Source organism: Daktulosphaira vitifoliae, unplaced genomic scaffold (assembly GCF_025091365.1).
Source record: "Daktulosphaira vitifoliae isolate Bord-2020 unplaced genomic scaffold, ASM2509136v1 Scaffold_4, whole genome shotgun sequence".
Classification (NCBI taxonomy): Eukaryota; Metazoa; Arthropoda; class Insecta; order Hemiptera; family Phylloxeridae; genus Daktulosphaira; species Daktulosphaira vitifoliae.
The window spans coordinates 41,029,107-41,051,532 of NW_026099575.1; the positions used below are offsets into that span (position 1 = coordinate 41,029,107).

The 22,426-nt window shown below is 25.4% G+C and overlaps 2 protein-coding genes and 1 long non-coding RNA gene across 3 annotated transcripts in view; 2 read left to right on the top strand and 1 right to left on the bottom strand.

The window, feature by feature from the left end:
• Positions 1-388: 388 nt before the first annotated feature.
• LOC126905619 (uncharacterized) lies at positions 389-11,014 on the top strand. The gene is made up of 4 exons (XM_050685504.1): positions 389-407; positions 10,033-10,174; positions 10,237-10,463; positions 10,808-11,014. Exons 2-4 carry the CDS (start codon positions 10,060-10,062, stop codon positions 10,916-10,918), a joined length of 453 nt encoding a protein of 150 aa, XP_050541461.1. The 5' UTR covers positions 389-407; positions 10,033-10,059; the 3' UTR covers positions 10,919-11,014.
• Positions 11,015-14,310: 3,296 nt separating this feature from the next.
• The window catches only part of LOC126905614 (uncharacterized), a 42,047-nt gene continuing 33,931 nt past the window's right edge, over positions 14,311-22,426 (top strand). The window contains exon 1 of the mRNA XM_050685497.1: positions 14,311-14,600. The gene's annotated coding sequence lies outside the window, so the exon portion shown is untranslated. The remainder of the gene's footprint in view (positions 14,601-22,426) is intronic.
• LOC126905623 (uncharacterized) overlaps positions 17,660-22,426 on the bottom strand; it is an 11,005-nt gene continuing 6,238 nt past the window's right edge. The window contains exon 3 of the long non-coding RNA XR_007704061.1: positions 17,660-17,774. This is a non-coding gene — a long non-coding RNA (uncharacterized LOC126905623). The remainder of the gene's footprint in view (positions 17,775-22,426) is intronic.

Below are 22,426 nucleotides of genomic sequence, written 5' to 3' on the forward strand. Positions count from 1 at the left end.
TTTAATTACCATAAGCGTATCTGTGGCGCCGAACAGACGGCAGGATTAAATAGTTAAATTTTTAAGAAAAACTAGCCTCCCTTCATCACCTTACCAACTAGTTTAATATAAAAGGGCTAGTAAAATTAGCACACTCACTCACTCGTCTACTCTCACTTTCAGTCTCACTTATTATTCCCCCATACTCTTACGTTTTCATATTAAAGGTTAATAATGTAAAATTCACGTTACTTTTAATTATAAGACTTATATACATTTGTTAAAATAATTAATAAAAATCATAGAAATAAACTCAGTATGTTACCCCTCTACCAGTATTTTAATTTATTTAAATTAACTTAAAATTTCGACGTCAACAAGGAACATCACAATTCACCATCTATCTACGAATCTATTTGGATATCAAGGTAAGTGTAGTCGCAAGACATGCACTATATTCATGTAATATTAAGAAATAGGACAGAGTGGGTAAGAGGTAGGAATAAAATGATATGAATAAATCTAACACAATCCAAATAACTTATAACTCCTTTCCTATCATCTTCACCAAATGTTTACCATCCCTCTCTTCCCCTATCTCTTTTCTATTTATTATATGTGTTCGTCTTTTCGGTTTTTTTTTTTTTTAAACTAACATGTTGTTGCTCATTAATAAACGGCCCACGGGTCTCTACCCTCAAAACCAGTGTCGACTACATTATTGCGACTTGGGTCGTGTCATAACAAATACATTTTTTTCCTAATTTATGAATAATTTATTTTCAATTTTTTCTTTTTTTAGAAATCAATCAATTAAAAAATGATTCAAACTTAAGAAAATATGACATTATTAATGTATTGAATTTTTTTAGTGAAAACTAAAAATTTCTAAGCCAGAAATTCAGGCATTGTAAATTTTTATATTTTATACATAATAAAATGAAAACTAGATATGGCTATAAAAAATGCCACATTTATTAGATCTTTCAACTCTATCAAATGATTTTTCGGACATTATTCTAACAAAAAAAAACGTCAGTTCACAAAAAAAAAATACCTTCAACTAAAAAGAAGGCAAAGATCACTGGTGATGGTCGTGAATTAATTTCGGGTAATAATTGTAAACATCAAAATGTTGGGGTGTATTTGCCAGTTGTTGGAAATTATACTAAATGCATGTTGTATATCACTATAAAAGATGTAAAAATATCTAAAACTCATTGTAATGACTATAAGGTTGCTTTATTGTTTGGAGTGTTTCATTATTTTTCATAGACCTCAGTTCCTATGATTTACCAAAAGTAATTTTTGCTGTTACAATGTTACTACTATTGTTTAATTTTAAATATTAAATATATGTTGCTTTATTATTTATTCTTTTATTTCTAATTTAAATAGTACTAAAAAGTATGCATTTACGTCGTAAAATATAAATTTTTTTTACATTATAAACAGTTATTTATAATAGTGTTTTATTTGACTTTTATTTTATTTTCGGATTTTGAAAAAATCTAATTTTTTTTAAACACTTGAAATGTTGTTATTTCAGACTTAACGCTTAGTATTATTTTTAGAATAATAGAACAAAATTCGCATACAGTAACAATAAATTTTTTTTATAAAAATAAAAAATTGTTTCAAAGAATATTTAAAAAATATTAATGTACCATATAATTTAGTAGAATCTATTTTAGCCACTATATTTATACTGTATAAATAATGACACATTGATGATAATTATTGAATAATATCCTTGAAGGTCTTAAAAAATAATATACTACGTGAAAGTTAAAAAATGAAACAAATTTTTAGTTCTGTATAACTTGTGTATTTTTAAATGGTTAACTTTTTATAGTACGGTGTTTATATGTAAAAATCATTAAATTTATATTATGTATAATGATGTTGAATAACGAAAAATTAACACTAATTATCATAGTTGTTTTATTGAAACTTATGTAATATAATATTATTATAATCATTATAAACTTTAATATTACAATGGGAAATAATATTATTTCTATGTGTAGAAATTAATAGCATGTCTGTGCAGAAGATTGTCAGGATTTTATGAATTTCCGATTATTAGTCATTATTTAATTTACAATCCCATAACGCTATTTCTGTGTAGGAGTTTACTAGTCACTAGTCAGTAACCTTCCATATGTTAGCCGTTCTAAAAGTTCTAAAGTAGTAATGTTAGCGCTATAATGTCTTGTAATTAAAGGTTCCTCACACTAATTAGCCGTTTTCGTGTGCATTTATGTTTTTTTTCCTATGCGTGCGTCATCTAGCGTTATTACTTCAAACTATTTGTTTGATTTTTCGTCAATTTTCACTAGATGACTTCAGTGGCGTGTAATCTGTCATAGTTTGGTAGTCCTGAAATCTAAGAAACAAGAATCGATTTAAAATATGTTTTGTTACAAAATTTATTTTTGTAAAATTACTTGTAACTATTTTACCTGAAATTTGATTTAATTAAATAAAAAATTATTAATATTTTTGAAAGTAATATACATTTTTAATATGTCGATGTTGGTTGATGTAAAAAAATCGGTTAGATGATACGTTCTATCAATTTTTGCAGTAAAATTTACTAGAGAAGTATAAAAAACGGTTTTAACTTTACTTCATTATTAAATCATGTATAATAAATTGCATGTTATAATGATTTTTGATACAGTTTAAATATTAGTAGTATAATATACCTAATCCTTTTTGAAATTTACTATAAGTGATAATCATATTAAAAGTGTCATTAATATTTATAAAAATCTTTATACAGAGTGTTCAATCGTGATTAATTAATTTGACTACATAAACTAGTATTTAAAGTAGTCAATAATGGTTGGACATTCTATATATAAATACAAACACCAGTATACATTTTGATAATCTAAAATTTGCTTATTTATAATTCATAGCATAATTACACTAAGTATGAATTATTAAATATGTTGATAATTTTATTCAATAATATACTTGTGTGTATATCAGTTTTATAAAAGAAAATAATTCTGTTATTTTATACACAAATTGTTTACAGATAATATCAATTAGTAATGAAATTTTTGTATACTTTATTAATTATTTTTTTGTTTTATTTACTTTCGTATAAAATAAAAAAAATTATTGTAATATTTTCAATAAATTACAGTAGATCATTAAAATCTAAATAATTATTAAAAAGTTTTCATTTTCTCATAAAAACAATTTTATCTAATTGGAAGTATTGTATGTTATATTATAATAGAGTATATTATTATTTTGCTAATAATTTAGTTTCTAAGTTACATTATAAATTTCTTTCAACTTTATGGCAAATATAATTATTAAGCATTTACTTATCCATTTTTTTGGCTGTTAAAATCAGCTGTGCAAATAATATCTTTATTTCATAAATACAAGTATTAGATTACTACGTCAACGGAATATATTATTTTTAAAAATAATTTCAATGAATTTCATGTGTAGGTTGAAACTACGAATAATTGAAATGAATTATTAGTGTTAATAATTAAATGCAGCTTTTTGTATTGAAATTCTTGATATTAGACTTTACATTTTTAACTTTAAATTGCTATAACTTTTTGAAACATTTATGGCTCAATACAGTTTTTTTGCAAGTACTTTATATATGTATTTCTTTCATACAGCACACTTTTTTTTTAAAAATTTAACCATTGTCCCTTATATAGGGGGAGGTATAAAACTTAAATAATACTTATAAAAATTATAACTTCTTTAACTGAACCTTTGAAAATGTTCCGAAAATACTATGTCCATTTAATATACACTAAATCAAAGCTTATGTTACATATTATAAGTGAATAAAAACTTTAACTAACTTTATAACGTTTATAATTTTTCCATGAAAATTACAATTAATAATGTGTTATACTAATAAATTATAAAATGTATAATCAGGATATAATTAGGGAAATAGTAGTTTATGTTGCTTTTGGATTAATTCAACAATTTCTTCTAATTCTAATTTTAAGAATTAAATACTATATACAGATTTTCATTGTAGCGTTTTTTATGATAGTAATTTTAATTACAGTCATATAATGTCCCAACTAAGCCGCATTCTACTGTGCTAGAATTTTCCTATGATTTATTTATTTAACAAAAATCGCAAAAATTTCTGTAAAATGCAATAATTTTTTAATTTTGTTATATCTTTTTAAAAAATACACTGATCCAAATCATCTTTTAATATAGTATAGTAATGACAATAAGCTTTTTTATGGTGTTTTTTTATGAAAAAACCTAAGTACAGATAGATTATGAAAGAAAATTTCTGGAATGTCTGAAAAACCAACACTTACATTAAATTAAAGTAATTTTAACGAAATTTATATTTGAAAACTAGAAACCTTTCAATGATTCATCAACTTTAAAAAAATGATCTGTAAAACAATTATTTAAAAAAACTTTCCATAAATTATTGGATTTTGTGTATTTTGATTGAGCGAGCATAGATGATGTGGGAATCGTGTCCAGTGGAAGTTTAGGATAAGGGTGGCCGATCCCAAGTAGTTGGGATTAAGGCGAGGATGAAGAAGAAGAAAAAGATTGATTTTGTGTATCGATATGTGATGTTTAAAAGGCAAAATTAATTAAGTATCTTGTGTATTTGCTTAAAACTTTAATAATAATTATTATAATAAAAATTAAAAATATATACCCTACACTAAAATTTTATTTGTTACGATATCCTAAATGTATCAGAATATTCGAGTTTGAAACTCTAAAAAAAATTATTATTGTTTTATTATATAGAGTAAAAACTGCATTCTAATACAGTTTGATTTACTTAAATTACTGCCCATTCCCTTATTTTTATCAAATTACAATATTTTTATAGGAATATATATATTAAAATTTGATTTATTTTTATAATTCACAGTAAATATCAAGTTTATTGAAATAGTAATTTATTTCCTAAGGTACACATAATTGATAAATTGCTAAAAAAGTAAATAATAACCGATTATTTATTTTTTTGGTAATAGATTAAATACAATTTTGACTTGTTGAGAACTAGTTTTGCCCTATTGCTTTATAAGATATTAGCATTTAAGGATTCCGAAATAGTTATTTATTAGTAGTGATTATCTACACTATTTTATCACAACTTAGACATAAGAATTTTACAACAATTTGTAATCCTCGTTATAACTAAAAATTATTATAAAGTATGATAAAGTAATAGTACAAAACAAAATAGATCACTATACAGTTAAATTTTTAATAAACTATTCCTTCATTATTTGTAAAAAAATAAGTAAAGTTTTCCATTTAACTTTTAAAAGTCACATCTTTAAGTATCCCAAACATACATGTTTTTTATTTAAAATCAATATTTATCATAGCTCTTTAAAATAAATAATATTTTACTGTATATATTTTTAAGACAAAATCATTATTTAAAGAAAAAATGGGAAGTTAAATTCTTATTAAATCTCTCAAACTGTATAAAAAACAAAGCAGATTTTTTTAGTTAGATGCACTTTTTAATTAGTTTAAAAAAAAATTGTATTTTTATTTTATTTTCAAAATGAATTTTATTAAAGCAAAATATAGTTTATACACTATTTTACTTTAAAAATCATTATAATTACTAGTAAATTATTGAAGAAATTCGAGTTATCAGAGATAAATAACTAACTTTGACTCCTCCTACAATCATTAATAGTAGTAGAGAATGAGTTTCACTTATACTTAATTAAAACATATCAATAAAATTATAATTAGGAGAGGGTGGTTTGAGTTGACATTCTTAAGTTTTAATTGAATACGTTGAAAGTTGAATAAATGAATTAAGAAATTCAATTTAAGCTTAAGATTAATTAATTATAAGCTCATTTAAATTTTTCACCACAATAACTTGAAGACACCTATATTAAGTATAAGTGATAAACATAAAAAATATTTCATAATTGATAAATTGAGAAAAAACATTGAACTAATTGATGCCAATAAAAAATTATCAATTAAGAGGTTTATTACTCTATAAATTATTTTTGTAAAAAGGTATAAGTGTGATTTCACACAAAATTATTTGTTCATTTAAATAATTGATTGATTTATATATTTCTAAATACTTGCAAAATAATTACTCAAACTTAACTATATTTTTTTAAATCCAAGAAGACCTTCTTGCTACAGGCGTCACTTTACCCTACTCTCAACTACAATGAAAATCATTACTAATAATATGTTTCTGTTTTTTAAATTAATTTTCACAATATCATTATATGTATTGTAAAACACACTTGAGCAATCTAATAACTAATAACTTACATCATTTCTTATTTTATAGTTTGAAAACCATTACATTATATTGTCCTATGATTTATAAAAAAAAAATGACGTCAATAAAATAAAACTCTTTTAATTCTTTTGATATATCATTAGTAAAGTTATGATTTATTTTAATGATCGTTTTTTCAACCATACTAACGGTACCATAATATAATTGATTCCAATGGAAAATCACATAATATCAACATTCATTCATACAAAAAAAATTATTTATAAATTTTTTGTCAATTCCCCTATTAAAATTACATCGAAATTAGCATTTCATGAAATATATAAATATACACAATTACATTTTATTTTTTAAATAAAAATGACAATAATACAGATCTAAAAACAAACATTTTTTTTAATAAATTAAAAACTATAATGAATTATGTGTTTTTAAAAATGATGAATTAATAATTATAATATAATTTATGTTAATTCTAAACAATCTTCTGAATTGTATTATAACTAAAAGATTAATATAATAAGAAAAAAAGAGTTAACAGAAAAAGTTAGATTGATTATAGAAGTTATAGTGAGAGTAGGAGTTACATTTGATTTGGATTGTACATACATGTATGAATACAATCTTGTATGAGATCTTGTATCAGATTCATACATTTTTAAAATCTGTTCTACAAAATATCTTGAAATTTTTTAGATTTTTTGTGAATTTAAAAGAAAATTATCATTATTCTTTAAAATAAAAAACTATTATGGATTATAATATTATTAAAGTCCTAAGGTTAAATAATTATTAAAAACATATATTTTGCAAAGTATATACATGACAAAAGTTATAAAGTATGGCAGAATGTGCTGGACGCCATTTTACAATAGTTCATTTCCATAATGCAAATACTACGAAAAAAAATTTAAAAGACCAAATTAATTGATTTGAATAGATTACTAAAATAGATCTTGGTACAAAAATAAAGACTGCAACTTTAAGAACCATTTTTTTTAAATTCTATTAACGTGAATTCATATTTTTTCAGTTAATTTACACTAAGACTATATATCATATATATATAAAGGTTGTCTACAAATAAATTTTTTCATACTTCATTGCATTATTAAATGTTATTTATGAGAATATATTTCATTACATTTAATATATATAAAGTCTTGTATGTATGAAAGTGCATAAATTATTTTGCTCTCAATATTATAGATATTAATCAGTTTAAAAAGTAAAATGAAGTTTATATTTTTAATAACAATTTTTGTAAGTTTTTTTGTAATAAAATTAAATCAATTAATTAAGTTAACTTTAACTTAACTTTTATAGGATAATTGGTTTTTAGTTGACTATTAGATTAATTTTATAATAATAATAATTTTTTTTCTTAATATAAAACTATTTAACTTTTAATTTATAGATGCTTAAATATTTTTTAGGCCATTTCTTATTCCGTATAAAGGTACTAACTTTATTTTTTTAATTGCAGCTTTTATTTTACTAGTCTAAATTTTACAAAATGATCCAGTTAAGAATATTATTGATCGATAACAACTTTAAAAAATTATTTTGGGGGGCTTTGAACTTGGAAGAAGAACGAACGCGGCAGGTGTATAATAATAAAAAATTTTGTAACAAGTACCACACTTCCAATTCACATTTAATTATGGTTATGACTTTTAAAATATTGGTTGAAAAATTGTTATGGACATAGTTTGATTTTTATTTTTTAAATATATATATATATATTATATTAATATATGTAATATATATATATTAAAATATGTATGTTAGCATTAATAAAAATTGATACCCTATACGGAATAGACCATGAAAATATTTAACCACGAATAAATCAATAAATAAAGAATACTAAACAAAACAATAAAAAACTGTCAAAATTATTAATATTTTAAAAGAAATTTAGTGGTTAAAAAGAAATCTCTCTGTATATTATAAATGTCCTAAGAATAAGATCTCAAAATAACTATAATAGTCTAAAAATAAAAAAAATGATTGTTTAATTTTATTAATCCTTACTATGTACTCAGGATTTTTTCTAGTAGCATATTGTAACGTAACAAATGGTACCTCTTCATTTTGGTGTATTTGTATATATATATATGTGTGTGCGTGCGTTCTAAATTATCTTGGCTGAGTCGAATGCGTTTTGCGACGGCACTTATCATTTAAATAATTCTGATAAGGTGTTGTGATTTGTTTGTGCGCGTGCGAGATAGTCAGCTGTGTACTACTTCAGACCGGCTCATGGGCATCATTTGTGTGTACATTCAACCCGCTCCTTTCCTCTCATGAACGTCATTTGCACTGCTCATCAACTACATTGTCGTTTTATGATTCGAATTGTTCTTAATAATTTCCGGCACCGGGTAGTAAAATTTGTTGAGCCCTACCCTAAAGGCTAGTCGTGTTGTCGCCATTGGACCGCCGGACATTTTGTTGAAAATTAACCATACTCGGAACTGGTTGTGTAAGTTTTCGTCCTTAGCGTGATTTTTTTTTGTTTTGTGTGTGCGCCGCAACATCGTAGTTTTTATGTATATTTTTTCGTGAGTGTCCGCTTCTGTAATTTATAATATAATTATCTTTTGTATTTACGGGGTCGGTTGAGCCTGCCTCCAGTTTCTTTAGCCCTTTGGGGCTGGTAATGTATAATGTTTTTAATACTTTGAGCCAGATTATTTTTTTTTAGTGCGCCGTGCCATATGCACGAGTGACGAATTTATTTTATTGTAGGTGTCCATAATTTTTTTTAAGTCCGTCAACATGGCAGGCGTGTTACAAGACCACCTGTCATGTTATATGCATTTTTTGTAATTTTTTTTATAAAAGTTTTAAATTATATCATATGTGGTGATGCGTGTACATATTATTACTACAATGTGGGGTGACGTAGTGCATTTTATTTCTGAGTGTCCCAACGTCTTGCAAGTTAAGTCTAACTGCTTAAAACCAGTAGCTTACTTGAGACGTGATTAATAGCCAGTGGGCACTCGAAGACGTTCATCGTATCTTTTGTTCCCTTTAATTTGTAGACGAGGTTTTGACCGTTCGGTTTTTTGCTTCTTATTAACTTAATTTTTTTTTTTTCAAAAAGTCCCTTTCATTTAACTTAACTATCATTCTATTTTTTTTGTGTGTTCCATCTTCAATCCACTCGTGTATTTTTTCTTTTCAAAAATCAACTCCCCCTAGTTTATAGTTAATAGGTTTTATTACTTTCAGTATACAATATTTTATTTTTTGTAAAATTCTACTGTCGTCTGACAGTACATTGTCTCACCCAGTGGGTTGGCGACCCTCATTTTGTATTTTTTAATGCGTCATGAAGGTTACAAATTTTTCGTTGTGGCCAATACATTCGATTATTTTTTATGATATTTGTAACCTTTCAAAGCATTAAAAAATATTTAGACTGTAATAAATTTAACCATCTAAATCTGATAAAAATTCTGTAACGAGTTATAAATTTATATACTTTTTAAAAGTATTAGATTTGAATAATCGTAATAAATTTTACAGATAATTAAGCAAATTTGAATGAATCATTAAACATTTATTGAATATTCATTTAGTGGTGTGTTTAATTCATTTTATTTTTTCAAATATTGATAATCTAAATTAAGTTTATAAATATTATGTAAAATTTTATTTTATTAATTTACATTTAAATATTATGTTTATTTTTGTCGAACCATATAAACTCAAATTATGGAGCGTCTAAAATAATTATTGTATTTTTATATTAAAAGGTTATCATTAAAAAAACTACAACATTAATGGACGAATTAAACTTTTCTGAGAAATTAGTACTTAAAGAACACAATGCAAGAAGAGAACTGGCAAAATGCCTACAAGGTTTTAATTTATTAAAATACGTGAAAGGAACTTTTTGTAAATATATTTATTTCATAATAAATTAAAAATTATCTCTTTTAATTCAATGTAATTTTTAGCTTCATTAGAATCCAAATTTAACGAAAGATGTAGAGGATATAGAGCAAAACTGGAATATAATATATTAAGTGAAGTCGAAATTGATAAAGACATGTCTGAATATATCTGTAATATGTTAAAAAAAAGTGCTATGAAGAATATAGGTGGTATGAATGCTTGCCTAGCAGCTGTTACGGCTTGTTCGCAAAAATATCGACATTATTTAAAAGAAGATGTACCACTCTCAGTGAGTATTATATAGTTACAGTAGTCAGCGATTATTTCAACCACTTTGATACTAGACAAAAATGATAATATAATTCGACTAATAATTAGTCGATTTAAAATTATATTTGATACACATGTAATTACTATAAAATATAATTTCGAAAATACTTGGTTAAAAACATGTACATAATTACAACAAAAGTTCTTTGTTAAATAAAAAAAAATCTAAATTTTCGTATACAATGATTTTTAAAAATTTGTAATGTCCGATGGCAACGTATTGATTTCAATTTATTTTTTTCGTAAATAGTTATGCTTAAAAATATAAATAAAATACAAAAAATGTATTTTTTTTTTTTGTAGACGATTAAAGTGATGAAGATAATGACAAATGATGTTATAGTATCAACACAAAAAAAATTAAAAGGATTATTAAAGAAAAAATCAGACGAAGAGTCAGAAAAACTCTTGTAACGTATTATAATTCTAAGAAGTGATAATTACGATTTAAATATCAACGAATATTTGTTCTAATTTTATATATATTAATAAAAATAATAATGCAGACAACTTGAAGAATGAATTATGTTAAGAAATAATTTCTTCGTTATAATTATATAACTGTACATTATAGTATGAATCTCTTTCTTATTGTATATGTTATAAATCCAACTTTTGACATGACTAACGGTACAATGATGTAGTTGACACTAGTTCAGATGATAGATACCAGTGGTCGTTAATTATTAAGTTAATTTATTATATAAAAAAAAACCCAAGCAATCTCGTGTATAACGAAGCGACAAGGACCTTGTTGTCGACTTTAAATCTGTTAACATTTTCTAAAGAATTATAATATTTAAAATATTATTAAATGAAAAATATGTTTAGTTATGTGCTAATGTTACGAATTCATTGCAGAGTCCATTTTTGAAGCGGTAGTTTCAGTGTGTAACTATACTGTCGGCTTATCTTTTTTAATTCTTTTTTTTATAGTGATAATCAACTGATTATCAGTACCATCGTTGTAAATTGCTTAAATACAATTAATCGAATTTGAATTATTATTAATATAATTCGATAGAAATCACGGTGATTTTTGTAACACTAGCCACGCGATTTCTCTTAAAATAACAAATATGTTAGGATAATTATTTTACGTATGTTTTAGATTCATTCATTTCTTGATTACTTGGTTATTAATTACTTTTATTTTTATGTCAATATATTGTTGTGACCTGATTGGTGCTGTAGACAAAATGAAAAGATAATGCGTTTAAATTTTAGTTGCTATTTATTATATTTAAATATATATTTACACTTGCTTAGTATAAATAACTTAACGACTTTAACAAGTTAATACTTAATAATACAAAGATTTAGTGAGTGAATTAACATAAAAGATTCAATGAAAGTGATTCAGTAAAGAGTTGTCCAAGTTCGACCCTATGAACTATGTGACTCTTGAACGAGTAGCTAATGATTATTGGCGCATCGCCTCAGACGACGGCGGCCGTAGGCCCTATACATTGAAAAGGACTGAGCAAGCATCGAATGTTCTAGAAGAACTAGATGCTTGCCTGGTTAATACTTTATGTATAAGAATAAAAAAAAGGGGCTTCCGTTCTCACGGTTAATATATACTATTAAATTACACAATTACAATTAGACAGCAAAGAGCCAGTTCACAACAATATATTGTTAACTAACTTATAAAATAGAAAAATATGTAGTTAAGAAAATGACTGGTCGATAACAACTTCTGACCAATTATTTCGGAAATTATTAATCAAGTTCTGGTTCAAAAGTTGTTATCGACCAGTTTATGATAAATGAAGGTCGCGATAGATGATGTTTCACAATAATCACTCGAATTCTATTGTGTTATTTCTCACAGACGTTATTCGATTTAAATAGCAAATATTCTAAAGCCGCCTCCACGCTAGTCACCATTTAAAAAATTAGTTGTCATCCTTATAATATATAAGATATGAATTAAAACACTAATTAATAATTGATAAATCGATAAATCGATTAGCTAGCGTTAAAACAATCACCTCGTAGTTACCAATTTCTAACCTGTAACTATCTTTCCAAAGTTAGGCTCTGCAATGAGCCTGAAACGTCAGAATTTAACTGAAAACATGAATACATCTAACAATATTTTAAAAAATGCAGCAATACATGAAAACTTTAGCATATTCAGAATTACAATAGTTAAATTCGTCAAATTTTGATAAATACATTTTTTTTATTTTTAACTTAATATATATTTTTACTTATTTACAATTTTTATTTTTAAAATAAAAGGATCCAATAGAAATGTATTTTTTTAAATCGAAGTCATATTGTCTACTTCTGTTCGTGCCTTTCGGTATACGTTATATAGATATCTGATTACTGTTTAGTTGTTATTAACTAATGTAGTCTTAATAAGTATAACTTAAAATTGTCAGTTAGTCGCCAGTGGTGGTCCAATAAACATAACCGTATTGTAGCAAGCGGTGCGAGAACTTACTAAGTTTTTCATGAGATTATATAATCTGAAAATGTAATGTATTTTAAAATATTGTAATAAATCGCAAGTTGTACGTTATATCCAGTATCGTTGACATACATTAACTAGCTGCGTTGATAAATTGGTGTTATTAGTTTACAAACCGTGCAAACGAAAACTAAGAAAGGTAATACAGCATTGAGAGGAGTCAATGAAACACTATGATCTAAATATCGTATAAAATATTGTTATTGTTTGTTATATTTTATTTATGTTTTCTTATTGGTGAGGACACTTGCCTGTAAAATACAAGTATATCAAAAATAAATTAAATCAGGTACCCAAATTTATCGATGTTGGTTATTTAATTAGGTGAAAAAAATAAGTTTGTAAACTTGAAATTTGAAGCTTTTAACATGTAAAAGTAGAGTTAATTTTTTCAATTAAACTTTTGAAAATTTTCCAAAAATCAAGCTTCTTCAAAAAACCTTTATAGCTTTTTAAAGCCATTTGTTAGTAATGTAGGTATTCTAGGATTTTGATTCTATTATTTTTTTTTATATAGCTTACAATACAATGTATTAATATTGCATAACAATTAGTAATAAGAATTAACATTTAAATTTTTTTTTTAAAGTACAATTCGTTATTCAGGACTATCTACATGATAAAATAAAAAAGCAAATAAATTGTACGAATAAACAAAGTTAAATTAAAAAACAGATGCACAAATAAAAGAAATAACTAGTGAAATTACATTGGGGAGATTGAGTTGAGAAATTTTGTTTTTTTTTTTTATAATTTTTTGGATATTGCCTTTTTATTGCATTCCCTCTATTATTCTTTAATATCAATCATCCTATCTGCTTGTGAAATATTTTTATGCTACAGATAAATATTTACATCTTTTAAAAACACATTCAGTTATATCTCATCGTTTTCACCATAAAAGAGTGGTGTTGCGAACTTGTTGATTGTGGTTCTATATCAATGGTATTGCTCTCTTTTAGATTATTGATATTTTTATTTTATTGAGCGATCTCAATTATTTATTTTAAATCCGTGTCATCATTGATGAATTGTCTGAGTAACTCATATTGTTGACAGTTTGTGTTTTCTAGATCACGAATTTTTTGGTTTTAAATGCTATTTGTTTACTTTTGAAAAATTTCTGTCAAGTTGTTCCATTTTTTCCATAACTATGTCCATGATAATATCGCACTAATTGCTTTGATGAGGCATTCTTGTGGTCGAATTGAATATATTATTGGATTATTTTTGGAAATTTGAGCTTTCAGTGGGGCGCCATTTGAAACGGTTATTTTGAAATGTTTCTTTATTTTTAAATAATGACACTTATAATTATAACATATCACTTTATTACATCTAATATTTATAGTTAACATATTTAAAATTAATGTTTAAAGTTAATAATAATAAAGTTTATAAAAAGATTCAATGCAATATTTATGCGGAGAGGCAGTTGGCGCACTCAATCTCATGCCCAGCTGTTGCTTATAATGTTGTGTGGGATCTGAAGAAGTAATACGCAAACAAGTATACGGTATACACTGCTGCACCGCCGAAGTTGATTATCTGATGCAAATGACTGCTTTAATGTAACGTTTGTAACCTAAGACATCTATAGCTCCGTTAACGGTCAGTTTCACTTTTAATTTTACTATCTAATACATTATGTATTATTTACAGTGGATTGAATGTGATTTAAAGCTTACTAGAAACTTCGAACACACTATCTTATATTCTGTATGTTACATCATTGGATGTATTGTCTGACGGTTGCCCATTATGACATTTATATAATTATTTATCTTCTTAAATAAATAATACATTTATACATCCTATTTCTTACTATTATATATTATTTACAATTACATCTTTGTTTAAATTTGTTTAGTCCACGTATCAATGACATGTTTAATGACATCAACAAGGATCGTTTATAAAACGGTTTATTAAAATTAACTATAAATATCATATTTGCTTATTATAAATGTNGATTATTAAAATCAACTATAAATATCATATTTGCTTATTATAAATGTTATTTAATATAGATTATAAAATTCTGAAAAGAAAACTGTAAAATTAAATATAGAATTACAAATACATTGTTGCTTATTAATTAATCAATTTATCGGAAGATCGATTACATAATATAATTTATTATATTAGTTATTATATTAGTTTTTAATCTATAAGGTTAAGAAATAAACTATATATTGTTATGAGGAAAATCTTAACAAATATTCTTATTTATCAAAAAATTGTATAAATGCCACAAAAGACACCAAATTTATATAGTTTGTTCGAAATTTTAATGATACAAATATTCGAAACACAAATCATAGATAAAGGAACTCGCAAATTAAGAAATGCTTATTCTATTTTATCAATATATTTTTTAAGATAAAAATATCATTATGAATAACACTAAGTAAACATTGAAAAATACATTGATTTATTAATATTAAGTTGAATTATTAAACAAATATTTTAACCAATTTTATAAATACATTTTAATGGAGGTAATAAATATAGTATATAAGAAGGAAAATATTAAATTTTTCATAATTAAATTTAAAGTTTTTAGTTTCTTGCTTGTTATATATTTGATTTTAACATTTTTATAATGATAAGTCAATTTTCATTATTGTGCTTTTTAATACTATTTAGTGTACATAGTATTATTTCAGGTGAAATAAATCTCGATTGCTATTATAGTAAGTATATACTTTACAATTTGAACACCAAAGTAATATATTTCAACAAAATTGTACCAGTAGATACACCCAATCATATTTTAATTAAAAAATTTGCCAAGGGTCTTCAAACGTTGGGTCCAATTGTACAAAATATGATTAAAGTGATAGATGATGAACATAATTTCAAAAATAAAAAAAAAATTCCAAATCCATTTAAAAACTCGCAAGGATTATTATATACAAATTTTTATTTGAATAATCTTTCGAATACCTTATTATTACAAACGTATCAAAACGTAACAGTTCAAACTAGAGAATTAAGTGATCGAGAAATTTTTATAGACGAATTTAAGAAAATTTATCCGATATTATTTGAACAACTGAAACAAAACATTTTAGACGCATGTTATGAAGGTAAACAAATGAATTTCCCTGATATGGTCATTCAAGGACAATTAGTAGATGAAAATAATTACGATAATGTGTTTATTAATGATATGTTACCACCAAATATTGAAACTATTAAAACCTTATTCGATGAAAGTAACATTGAACTAACAATGAATGTAGTTAATGACACTGAAGTTGATTTAAGATATCGTTTTAAAATAAAAATTCAAGATGATTTACAGATAATTACTCGTTATCACCCNGATTGAAGATGATTTACAGATTACTCGCTATCACCCGAAATCCATGTTGTTTTCCTATTTATTTGATATAAATAATAGATCTAAATTTAGTGAAATAATTGAAGTTCCAATTAATGAAAAACTAGAAAATGGAAATTATCCAAACATGGAAGTGTTGTTTGACATGATTAAACACACATTTGATGTTGACTGTGTAGAATCATTCCAACGCCAAATTATAGCTGCAACAGTTTATCCATATTACATTTGTGTTGCTAAATTTGCACTTTTATTGAACAAAATAATTTTTGGTAATTGTATTGACGAAAGCAAAATAATTACTAGAGTCGTGTATCATATGAAAAAACTAATACCTATAGTTGAAGATTTAACAAAAGCTATTCATGACTGAATTACGATATACTTTTTACCACGTAGCGTTTGTGATCACATGGAATCCACTAAAAATTTGTTATGGGGAATAAAAGAAATAGCTAAGAATCAACAAATTGATAAATTTGATTCAGGATTCATTAATCAAATATATTGGAGATGTGCTCGTGTTATGGAATTTAATTTAATTCACTTCGAGACTGGAGTGAAAAACCCTAATATATACGACCATACCGAATGTGAAAAAATTATAACTCAGTTGGAGAATAAAATTAAAAATATTCAAACACTCACAAAAAAATTACAGACGGATAATTTTCTTTACCAAAATTTTANATTACAGACGGATAATTTTCTTTACCAAAATTTTAAAACAACACTTCAATTTTTCTCCTTTCACAAAACATTTTCGGAGAAATTAAAATGTAACATTGTTCAGAAGAATAAACAAGGTATGCTTTAGTAACATTCATTTTATCTTCGATGCAGAGCTCTCAGCTTTATCTAATCAGGGATAAATTTTACCATGATTTTTTTTTTTTGTGTAATTTATCACAATAGCAACGTAGCAGTTCTTTTTCAGCTCTCAACGATCCTATTTCTTTCAACAGTACATCAAAAGATCACAAATTTTATCTAATTGAAGACATTTTCCTTAAAAATTGAAAAAATTTCCTCGTTCCCTATAAATAGTGGAAATTAAAAAAAATCACAAATTTAAAAATCGCTAATTTTCGACATTTTTTCAATTTTTTTTAATTTGTAAATTTTTTACTTTTTTTCTTAAAACTTCTGTAACTTTTTGAAAAATTAACAAATCAAAATAAGTCTGTTTAGGTGATTTCTCACATACAGGACAAGTCATTACCCTCCTCTTGCGTTGGTTTTCAGAGTTAACTCCTTATTTCGGTAGTTGTTCGAATCATTGGAATCTTCTGCCGATAATATCCGCCACTAAAGCTTGAACCCTGGATTCTTCATACCCATCGTATATGTAAACCATATACACCCCTGAGGGAAGTATATGGCTTAAGTATATTTTTCAACTTAACTTTTAAAAATGTTCCGGAAATACTGGGTCCCTAAAACATATGTTACGTAATATAACTTAAATAATATATCTAATCAATTGAGCGTATTATAAAATTTAATTATAATTGTAAAAATTCATTGCTAAATGCTGGGGAAACTAAAAATCATTTTTTTTAGAAATTATATGTAGCAACATGTTACTAAAAAGCATTTGCACAGTGGGGTCGCGGCACAGAATGAACGTGGCAAAGTTGGACAAGTATAGATGATATTTGACAGTGATTAAAATCACTATGATAAGAAATGCTTTAATGCGAATCTGTAGATAGTGATTAATTTTAATGCTGGATTTTTATTTATGTATATGATAAGTGTACATTGCAGTGCAGTATGATAAATTTATTTTAGTCTTGCGATGTCTATCAAACCAATATAACAGTTATAATATACTTATAGCGTTATATTCTATTCTTTTATACATTTTTCGAAGAGTTATAGCATTTTAAAGTAAAAATTTTAAATTATGAATTTTAATACATCTAACTATGGCAGCCATTTGTACACAGAAGATAAGTTGTGGAGACAATTTTTTTTTCAAATTACACTACATTACATTAGCCTTAGCTTAAGATATATATTAAAGTATCAGTATTTCCGGAACATTTTCAAAAGTTCATTTTATGAGAAAAAGTTTCTATTTTAAATATCTTTCGTGGACAGGTAAAAGGTCAGATTTTCAAAAAAATATTTTTCTATCATTATATATAATGATGTGTGAATATCTAATGTATCAAGAAAAAACATTTGTTTCTATTCATCCATTTTTCAAAATGTTATGGCAGCTATAATTGAAATTTTTTTTTAAAAATGTTAAAAATTACTGCTTTTTAACATTTGTATTTTTTGGGGGATTTCCTCATTTACGGGGAACGAAGGAATTTTTTGAGGGTAATGTTTTCGGCTAGATACGATTTATGATCTTTTGACGTATCATTGAAAGAAATTAGTTCAGTAAGAGCTGATGTAATGTGATAACAGATGAAAAAAGAAATTAAAACATCATAGTAAAATTAATACAAATTTTAATATTAAATTTTTGAGTTAATATTTGAAGCTTTTAAATTTTATAACGAATAATGTTATGTGTAAAATTTCAAATGCTATTTAATATTAAAATAAAACCTCAAATATTTTATTAAATTAAAAATATGTGTTCCCACTTAAAGAAACAAAGTTCTTACAATGCCTAAGGGATGAACCTAAAAAGTATTACTTAGCTAATAATTAAAAAATAATATATAACTAGAGGTAACCAAAAAAAACCTAAATGTTATAATGGTTATAACAGATACTTATGCAATTTTATCATTATCATGAGAGTATTAATCCACCATTATAAAATTATACTTATTGGTATAGGAATTATAAGTTATAAAATTTGAATTGTAATAACCTGTCGTAGAAGGCTTTTGTATCTTTGAAAAAACGCGTACCTCCCATTAATATATTTTATAAATCTCCGACCATATCGGGCCAGATATAATAAGCCCAGACCCTGAAGCTTTTCAATATTCAAGTATAGCTGCCCTGTTTCAATCAATAAGATATCATACCCGGCGTAGGCTACCAGGGTCCAATTCAGTTTTATTTTTTACATTTATTGCTATAGGGAATCTTATAACACAAATTCAAAAGTTTTAGGAATAATAATGAAAAAAAAAAAGTATATACATAATTTCAACACGTTTTTGGAGAAGCTTTTAATAATATGTATGTTAGTAAAAAGTAGCTTAAACCGTAGAATAGCTAGTTGTGCACCACATTAGAATGCCGTCTTGTCTTAAGCCTGTTTAAAATCGCTATATGACCGAGTGAGAAGGTCACCTGGGTGAATTTCGGCCTACCGCACATCCAATAAATAACGTGTAGACAATAATTATATAAAAATAATAAAACAAATATATTATAAGTTCTGCGATAAGTAATTTAAAAATTAAAGAGCGTTTGGCAGTGTCTTTATTACTAAAATTACTGACAGAACATCTATGAATAAATAGAAAATATATAAAATACGACAAACAATTAAAGATTTAGCTGTATAAAATAGAATATATAAATGATGAATAACGACGGTGAGAAGTGGACTGTATGTATGCTTTGCGTTAAAATGTTGAAGATATAAAAGAATTGATGACTACACGAGTAGACGCTTAAGAAGTAAATACTTCAGTAACGGACAGGGCACAACAGGATGTGTAAAAAACAATAAAATATATGGCAAACTATGGTGGAACAATAACAACAAACAATAGACAGATGCGTTTGTTCTGTATAGAAAGAATAAATATAGTTTAAAAAAACACACTTTTAAACTATATTTATTTTTCACTTTGTAGTTTCATGTTATACTATCAATATCATGGTTGTAACTGGTAAAGGGGAATCAGGGTTCGATTCCGGTGAGGGAGTCTGAGTAACGGCTACCACATCCAAGGAAAGCAGCAGGAGCGTACTCCCGGAACGTGGAGGTAGTGACGAAAAATGACGATACGGTAATCATTCCTTGTTATCGGAATGAATACACTTTATATCTCTTAATTAAAATAAAGCGTGTTAATATATATTTTTAATAGTAATTAGAATACATGTAATATCTATTAGGAATATATAAATATATGTACGTAAGGCGTATGGCACGCGGTCGGTATTGGTCAGTCAAAATAAAACTATGTTTATATACATATATAATTGATGACAGGTACGCGTGTTCGGGTACGAAAACCAAAAATAATATTATACAGGAAAATATTGTTGATGGTGAGTGGTGAGCGGGGAGAGGTGAATGCGTACGTCTAGTGATGGGCATTTTCGAATATTTTAAAATCGTAATATAAAATATATTTAAATAAACTATTCGAATATATTGTGTAACTATCGATTAGTTCGATAGTTACTATTCGATATTTCCCATCACTAGTTACGACCGTCTATTATCAAGGCCATAGACGACGGGATACGCGAAAATAATAACACGTGGCGCGTGGTGAGTTACAAACAACAAACATGTGAAACTAATATAAGCATGTTAAAAACGTACAATATTATTCGTTGAGGAACGACGGTGGACTATACACGGCCGTCAATTTGCTGTGCTAAATGGTTGAGGGGGTAGGTAAGCAAAGGCGCTAGAGATCAACTGTCACACGATTGATGCGCTCAACGGTGTTTGTGATAACTACTCTTCTAGGTTTTGTTAAAGGCACTCTCAACCAAACAATGTATACTTTTGAAATTTTAGAAGGGCTAAGCCTCTTGAAGTCCACTTCCCTCTATTTGCACCATGAGAATATTTTTATATATTTTTAATTTTTCTGGTAAAAAGGGATTCTTGTGTTTTACAACAAATAAGTTATTTTCTGAAATGTATATTTTAGATATTTTTTAGTTTTTAATTTTTGGTCTTGGTAAAAGGTAAATTTGAACTCTTTGATAATTGAATTATTAAAATTGTTTTATTTAAAATTATTAAAATGAANAAGTATGTTGAAAACACTTTGAAGCAAATTAAAGCTAATTTTATTAATTTTATATATATGATGCAATAAATGAGAACCATCTCAAATTTGTTATAAAATTATTTATTGCTAAACTCAGTTCAAATAAATTTTGATTTTAATTATAACTAAAATCATGTAAAGATGTAAAATATAGAAATTTTTTTATTTTTACAGGTTATCTTATAATGGGAAAATAATAAGCTTTTTATAATTGTTTGGGATATTAATAATCGAAGCACAGAAATCGATAATAATTTAACCTTAAGTTACAAGATAATTTTTAAAATTATATTACATTTTGATTAAGTTTTATGTCTTTGTTTAGTTTTATTATTTTAATATATATTTTTAACTGATTAAAAATAAAAACTGTACCATTTATTAAAAGTCTGTACACAATAAAATATGTTGATGCAATTTTTTGATTTTGTGTAAAATTTGTAGCTACTGTTTTTAGTGAATATAATAAAACTAAATTTTAAAAATTGAAAGATTGTTCATTTTCGATACCACATAATTTCTTTAATATTAAATTTATTGCACATAGTACTTATAATATGTGCCGCGATTCAATTAAAAATATAATATCGAATTGATTAGCTGAATTTTTTTACATTTTATTTTAAAGTATCAAAATAAAAAAACCCAGCACAGGGGGGTCGCAACACAGTGGTGACGTGGCATAGTTGGATCATGTATAATGATATCTGACAGTGATTAAAATCACTATCAAAAAAAATGCTTCGACACAAATCTTTAGATAGTGTTTAATTTTAAAAAATTGGTGGATTGATCCAAAAGCAACATGATCTGCTAGTTCCTTATTAATATCCTAATTAAGATAAAGTATGTCGTATGAAAAACAGATTATTAAAAAATATTATTTCTCATAAAAAAATTATGTTGTTCCATACACTTTTAAATAAGTTATAGCATTATAGTTAAAAATAAAAAAATAAAATCGAGAATTTTCATACAAAAATAGCATTTGGTAGCCATTTTCACCGTGAAGACAAAATAAAGTCCGAAATTTATTATTTTGCATAATAAAGTACATTACATTAGCTTTAATTTAAGATATATATAAAAGTGTCAGACTTTCCGGAACACTTTCAAAATTTAAGTTGAAAAAGTTCTACTTTCTA